The following is an 8178-nucleotide window of genomic DNA, read 5'->3' on the forward strand; positions in this document are numbered from 1 at the left end:
TGCTGTGGCCTCTCCCATTTGCGGAGCACAGGCTCCGGACGCGCAGGCTCAGCGGCCATGGCTCACGGGCCCAGCCGCTCCGCGGCATGTGGGATCCTCCCGAAACGGGGCACGAACCCGCGTCTCCTGCATCGGCAGGCGGACTCTCAAGCACTGCGCCACCAGGGAAGCCCCTGGATTGTTTTTACTATGAAGATATCTGACTTGACTGTGGTGAAACTTCATGCTAAAAAATTATTTAAAAATGAATCCCACTTAACCGTGTTTGTTTTCAGATGGACTTATAGTCCTTTTTTTTTTTCTTTCTTTCAAATTACTTTTAAACATTAGCATGTACACCACAGATCCAAAAAATGAACACTTGGAGGATAAAAACATCCAATCATCTGCAATTCCTCAGGTAAAAAATTAAAACTATATTGTAACGTATGACGTGAAAACAATCTGATGCTAAAATTTATTTTTAAAGTTTACTTAATAGTTTTTCTTATATGTTTGGTTTAAAAGTGAGAAGTGGTCATTTTATACTATGAAACCATAGAAAATGAATTCATAGCCCTATACTTATTGAATGTGAAAGATATCCATGACATATTGTTAAGTAAAAAAGCAGGTTATGGAACACTAGTATATTTACATTTTTATTAATAAGTAACACACATACTCTCTCTCCCTTTCTCAGTCTCTCTCTTTTACATACATGCACACATTTCTAGATAAATATATATCAATATGTTAGCAATGGTTAACTCTGAATAGTGGGATTTGGAATGACTTTATTTTTTTCTGCTTATCTATATTTTTTGTTTTTCTAACATGATCATGTGTTATCTGGGTATTTAAAAAATAAATGATTCATGCTAAAAAAAAAAAAAAGAAGTGGTCATTTTAAAATAGCTAGTTTTAATATGTCCCAAGAAATGGGCAAAAGGAATGAAAACATGGAAGGGGTGACTATAGATTATTTTGGAACCAAAGAGGCAGATTTTAGGAATAATGAAAATTTGGCTTACTATTTCTTGCCATGTCCAGAATAAAGTTAGTAGTTTAGAGTACAAGAGGTAAAGAAAAATCTAAATTAATTAAAATGTTGTGCTCTACATTCGAAGGAGACCCAGGTTTTTATTTTTGCAAGTATGTAGAGTAAGTCGTTAGACCTTTTGTTGACCTAGTTTTACTAAATATTAATCGATCATAATTAGAATTATAAATTGTTTATTTTTATTCTCTTTTTTTTTTTTTTTTTTTTTTTTGCTGTTCGCGGGCCTCTCACTGCTGTGGCCTCTCCCGCTGCGGGGCACAGGATCCGGACGCGCAGGCTCAGCGGCCATGGCTCACGGGCCCAGCCGCTCCGCGGCATGTGGGATCCTCCCAGACTGGGGCACCCCTGCATTGGCAGGCGGACTCCCAACCACTGCACCACCAGGGAGGCCCCTAAATTGTTTATTTTTAAAATAGAGTTTTATACAGTTCTTAAGGGCCAAAAAAGTCCTTTTTAAAAAATGTTTAAAATATTCACCATTGATTCTAATTACTTTATCTGTAAAGACTTCATCTTATTCTATGTAAATTTATTATAAATTCTGAAATAATAAAACAAAATAATATGGTTTTATTGTATATGACCTTTCACCCACCCTAATCAAAACTCACCTTTGTGTCTTTACCCTGAACCTTTTGTATAGTGACAGACTTTCCAGAAGAAGGTCTCTATATCAGAACTCCAACAGATTAATCATGATCCGGTTTAAAGAACTTTGATTTTAAAGAGCTACATAATTCGTTTACACCAGCTGCTATGGTGCCTCTGTCTCCCTAGTCATTAAATGCTTCCTCTTCCTTTCCTCATTCTGTCCAAGCTCTCTAGCCTTTGTTACCATTTCTTGTGACAATGTGATGTTCTCTCTCCACTACACTCAAAAATGTTATCAATACACTCAAAGCACTGGCCTGCATGTCCACACACGTACATGCATACGCACACACACATGCATCATGATAACAGCAAGGATGTTTGAATATCGCTATTCCATGGTTAACTATTCTGTTCTGTTTCTTTTTAATCTTTTGTTTTGGTTTGGTTTTTACCTTGGGAGAAGCCTTTCAATATTCTCACAAACTAAAGGTGTCTTTTTTCCCCCCTAAATCAGCAGTTTCATTATTAGACTAACTACCATTAAATACTGGAAGATTGAGCTATACCCATAAACCATCTAAATATGTTATCTATAAATAGTAGTGGAAAAAGCATGAACCTTGAATTTCTGAAAGATTGATCTGTTTTTTTCTCATTTTTCTTTGTTATATAATTTTTCAAATGAAATGAATCCAAGTTAAATTATATTTCACCTCCTTTCCAATGTAGTTGCATTTTAATTCTACAAAAGTTTTGTTGAATGATCTTTGGGAGTTAGACTAAGTAGGGACAGTTTTAATTATTCTGCCTGCACTATAGGCGCACTTATTCAGTATACATAAATCACAAATGAATATGTCAGGGAGGCAGGTCTACAAAAGGCTAAATCAAGGTGCCCTACAAAATACACTGTTGTTACCTCCCCAAATACCTATTGATATAGAGCATGAATATTATTTTGTATGTATAATTCTCCATGTTCACAGTAATAATATGAATTTAATTATGAAATTTGGTTGTCTCTTACATTCATAAAATTGTACAAGTATATTTCTTAAAAGACTTTCTTGTTTTTACTTCAGATCCTCAAAGCTAGTGATACTAATGAGCATGAAGAAACTAAGGAAGCTGTCTTGTCAAAAACAGAGGAAACAAAACCACAGATGGAAAAGAAGGGTTCTTGTCCTCCACAAGGAGCACTGAATAAAACTATTACAAATGGTATGTGAAATAAGATATGTAAATGGAAAGAAAATGAGAAATATATTTGATAAGTATTAAAATACAAGCCAACAAAGACACTGCTTAATCTATACACTCCAGATCCGATGAGCAGCCCTGTTTACAAGCAATGTGTGGACAAAGAGGAAATAGTTCCTTAAATCTGTCAAAAATAATAGTTGCTTAACAGATCTATATTTTAATGTTTTACATGACTTTTTATGTTAAATTTTGGAAATTAGAAACAGAAGTGATAGAAAGATTTTTATTTAAAACCTACTTTTGACATTTAGTTTTAAGTAGCTAGAAGGAACATCATACTTCTGCCAATATTAAGGTTCTTATTTAAATTAAGCCCCAAATTTTATGCTGTCTTAAAGAGTTGTGTAGAACTTGCTTTCCCACTAAAATTTTAAAGCATCTCATTGTCACCAAATATTTATAGAAGGTTTTTTTTTCCCCCTAGATTTCTATATGATTAAACTGGAGAGAGAGAGAGCGTTTGACCTCCAGAAGTACAGATCTCACAGAGAACAAAAATTAGATTAAAATATGATGAAGGATTAGTATTTGAAGTTTACATTGTTTTTCTTTGCTGCTTGCTAACTTTAAACTGAAAATTTTATTAATTGATATAGTAAATTCATTTAGCAAAAGTTGCTTTTTAATTAAAATCAGTATTTTTAAAGCCCTGAATCTAAAGTAAACTTAAACATCTGCCAGTGTAAGTGACTGGACTCCTTTGTAAATATAACTTCTGCACATAGGTCTCACATACACATCCCCATGACCTTATTTAGGGGGCAGTTTCTATACAGCAGTTGTTAGAAGTAGGGCTGGTGCATGTGGAAGAGAGGGAAATGTATTGGTCACCAAAGATTATTCATTGAGGTTGAGGACTGTGGTTTGCTCAGGAACTAGTTGAGGAGTTTTATAACAACAAACTTTGATACTTATAACTGGTTTCCCCCTTTGTTTGCCTACATTTTTGATTTTGCAAATTTAGAGAAATTCATAGGAAAAGGAACTTCCTGTTTCTATCTTGGGGGTCTATATTCTTGTACTCTCTTTTTCAATCTGTCTCTCTCTCTCCCTCTCACATACACACCCTCTTTTCAAACTAAGCAAACTCTTAGAAGAGTGTATACTCTGGATAATAGAAAGAAATAGAGCTGTGGTTTGTCAACAAGTCATGTTTAATTCAGCAATCCTGCAGTGTACACAGGTTAGATTAAATAAGAAATCTAAACTTTCAACCACATGTAGAAATCAGTCTCATCACTTTTAATCACACTGTTTATATCTTACTTGGAGGTTGTCTTCCCTAATCACAAAGAAATGGATACTCTAGGGCAATAAGTTTAGGTTTTAGGCTATTGCTCCTTTTTTGTTTCTTTTTAGTTTACTTTGAATAAAGGTACTAACTTATTTCCATTAAGTTATTTTTCCTTTAAATAAATGAAAGGGAAGCTTTATTATACATCCAACTATGATTTTCAAATCATAGAACCAAATTTCTCCATTAAAATCTTACCACTAGTTTCATAAAGTAAGCAGTCTTGGAAGTTTAGAGCTCAAAAATAATATCCCAGACAATTCCAGTTTCTGGTCCAGCATCATCACTCCATCCTTACAACAAATAAAGAGCTGAACAAACTGAAAAATCATCAACTCTTCTTAGTTCCATCAAAGAAGTGGGGTCACAGGGCAAATTACTGCCCCCCAAATTAGAGACAGTTTGATACAGAGAATCATAAGTTAGAGCAGAAACCTCTGCGGGAACCAGTAGTGAGGGTAGGCAATTTGTCAGTTAGCTGGAAGCTCAGTGTGGGCAAGTCAGAGAGTTAAAAACTATAGGAGGAGCCCAGTCATGGTGTTGGGGGACATCCTTTTGTGAGTTGTACCTCCAAGGGCCATGTGTCAGGGAGAGAGAAACGTAACCACTGTGAAATACAAGAGATCCTGTTCTTAATAAAACCTGCCCTCAAGAGAAACTGTTTTATCAGAGTATAACCTGTGGGGACTTTATTAGCCTAACCAACTAAGGAGAAGAGAAATACCCAACTCCAGCCCTCTCTAGCCATACCATACAACCTAAGGGGGTGAAAAAAGAAAAAAAGAAAAAAAAACCCTGAAAAGAACTTGTGAAATTTACAGCCCAGGCACACAGGCTGAGGCCTAGTCATAGGACTATAGCACTCTTTTTCTCCCCCTACAACTTACCGTCACATTACCATAGGTCCTTTTACCAGAACATCATGCTCCCCTTTAAACAAAAATATATAAAATGTATTAAAAGGCACAAAACACATTTTGAAGAGACAGAGAAAGCATCAGAACCAGAACCAGACCCAGATATGGCAAGGGAGTTGGAATTATCAGACCATGAATTTAAAACAGCTCTGACTAATATACTAAAGGCTCCAGTGGAAAGGTAGACAACATGTAAGAACAGATGGGTAATGTAAACAGAGAGATGGAAATGCTAGAAATCAAAAACACTGTAACAGAAATGAATGCCCTCAATGGGTTCATTGGGAGACTATGCACAGCTGAGGAAAGAATCTGAGCTTGGGGATTTGTCAACAGAAACTTTCAGACCACAATGGACTTAGAAGTATAATTTATTAACAGAAAGGCAGCTAGAAAATCCCAGAATACTTGGAGATTAAACAATATACTTGTAAATAACACATGGGTCAAAAAAGAAACCTCAAGAGACATTTTTAAATATTTTGAACCAAATGAAAATAAAAATACAAGCTATCAAAGTTTGTGAGATGCACTGAAAGCAGCACTTAGAGGGAAAATTGTAGCATTGAATGCATATATTAGAAAAGAAGAAAGGTATAAAATCAGTTATCCAAGCTTCCACCTTAGGAAACTAGAAAAAGAAGCAAAATAAATTCAAAGTAAGCAAAGGAAAAGAAATAATAAAAATTAGAGCAGATATCAATAAAATTGAAAACAAGAAATAGAGAAAATCAGTGAAACCAAAAGCTTGTTCTGTGAAAAGGTCAGTAAAATTGATTGCCTCCAGCTAGGCTAACTAAGAAAAAAGAAAACATAAATCACTAATATCAGAAAGGAGAGAGGGAACATCACTACAGATTCCATGGGCATTAAAATGATAATAAAGGAACATCGTAAACAACTCTATGTCCACAAATCTGATAATTTAGAAGAAGTGGACCAATTCCTTGAAAGACCCAGTCTACCAAAATGCACACAAGAAGAAATAGGTAACCTGAATAAGACTATACCAGTAAAAGAAATTGAATCAACCATTAATAACCTCCCAAAACAGAAAGTATCAGACTCAGATGATTTCACTTGTGAATTCTACTAACTATTTAAGAAAGAAATTATACCAATTTTCTACAATCTTTTCCAGAAGATAGAAGCAAAGGGAAGCTTGCCAACTCATTTTATGAGTCTAGGATTACTTTCATACCCAAACTAAAGACATTAGAAGGGGAAAAAAAACCAATATCTCTGATGAACATAGATGCAGAAATCCTCAATTTGTTGTAATTCTCTATATTAGCAAATAGAACTCAACAACATATAAAAAGAAGTATACTTTACAACTTTGTGGGATTTATCCTTGGTATGCAAGGTTGGTTCACATTTGAAAATGAGTTAATGTAATCCATCACATCAACGAGCTAAAGAAGAAAAATCACAAGATTATACCAATAGATGCAGGAAAAGCATCTGACAAAATCCAATACTCATTCATGATAAAAACTTCAGCAAATTACAAGTTCTTTGTCATCCTGACAAAGAACATCAATTAAAAATCTATAGCTGCCCTCATACTTAATTGTGAGGAAATAGCTTTCCCAGTAAAGTCAGGGGCAAGAACATGATGCCCTCTCTCGCCACTCCTTTTCAATATTGTACTGGAAGTCCTAGCTAATATAGTAAGACCAGAAAAGGGTATAAAAGGCATACAGACCGGGAAAGAAGATATAAAACTGCCTTTGTTCACACATGACATGATTGTCTATGTAGAAAATCTAAAGAATCTAGGGGAAAAAATCTCCTGGAACAACTAAAAAGTGAGTATAATAAGGTTGCAGGATACAAGGTTAGTATACAAAAGTCAGGTTCTTTCCCCCCTATTTACCAACAATGAACAAATGGAATTTGAAATGAAAAACGTATCACCATTTACACTAGTACTCCCCAAATGAAATACCTTCATATAAATCTAACAAAATATGTACAATATCTACATGAGGAAAACTGAAAAAATTCTGAAGAAAGAAATTTAAAAACTAAATAAATGTACAGATTTTACACGTTCATGGAAGACTCAATATTGTCAAGAAATGAGTTCATCTCAACTCAATCTATAGATTCAATGCAACTCCAATTAAAATCCCCACATGTTGTTTCATGGTGTCAACAAATTCATTCTAAAGTTTATATAGATATTGCAAAAGACCAAGAATAACTAACACAGTATTGAAGGAGAAAGATTCAAAATTGAAGAACTGACACGACTCCCCTACAAGACTTACTATAAACCTACAATAATCAAGAGAGTATAATTTGGTGAACAGGATGTAAATATATTAATGGAAAGAATAGAGAGCTCAGAAATAGATACACATAAACATAGTCAGCTGACCTTTGACAAAGGAGCAAAGGTAACCCAATGGAAGAAAGGTAGTCTGGTTCTAGATCTACTGGATATACACATGCAAAACAGATTAATCTAGATCAGACCTTATGCCCTTCATAAAAATTAACTCAAAGTGGGACATAGACCTAAGTGTAAAATGCAAAACTGTGAAACTCATAGAAGTTAACATAGGAGAAAATCTAGATGACCTTAGTTATGGTGATTACTTAAAAACAAAACAAAACAGGAAAGGCACAATCCATGAAAGAAATAATTGATTTGCTGAACTTATTTAACATTAAAAACTTCCACTCTGTGAAAGACAATGTCAAGAGAATGAGCACACAAGCCACGAACTGGGAGGAACTATTTACAAAACACACAACTGATAAAGAACTATCCAAAATATACCAAGAACTTTTAGAACTCAACAATAAGAAAGCAGACAACCTGATTAAAAATGGGCAAAAGACCTTAAAAGGCACCTCACTGAAGAAAATATACAGATGGCAAATAAGCATATAAAAATGTTCTCAACATCATATGTCATTAGGGAATTGCAAATTAAAACAACAAAGTACCACTGCGTATCCATTAGAATGGCCAGAAGTCCCAAACACTGACACCAGGTGCTGGTGAGGATATGGAGCAACAGGAACTCTCATTCATTCCTGCTGGGAATGCAAAA

The 8178-nt window shown here is 34.8% G+C and overlaps 1 protein-coding gene across 1 annotated transcript in view; it reads left to right on the forward strand.

The window, feature by feature from the left end:
• Positions 1-331: 331 nt before the first annotated feature.
• The window catches only part of SLC9B1 (solute carrier family 9 member B1), a 48633-nt gene continuing 40786 nt past the window's right edge, over positions 332-8178 (forward strand). Inside the window, exons 1-2 of the mRNA XM_007462463.1 lie at positions 332-400; positions 2719-2857. Coding sequence (XP_007462525.1) covers positions 332-400; positions 2719-2857 — 208 coding nt within the window. The remainder of the gene's footprint in view (positions 401-2718; positions 2858-8178) is intronic.

This window comes from Lipotes vexillifer, unplaced genomic scaffold (assembly GCF_000442215.2).
Source record: "Lipotes vexillifer unplaced genomic scaffold, Lipotes_vexillifer_v1.1 scaffold1824, whole genome shotgun sequence".
Classification (NCBI taxonomy): Eukaryota; Metazoa; Chordata; class Mammalia; order Artiodactyla; family Lipotidae; genus Lipotes; species Lipotes vexillifer.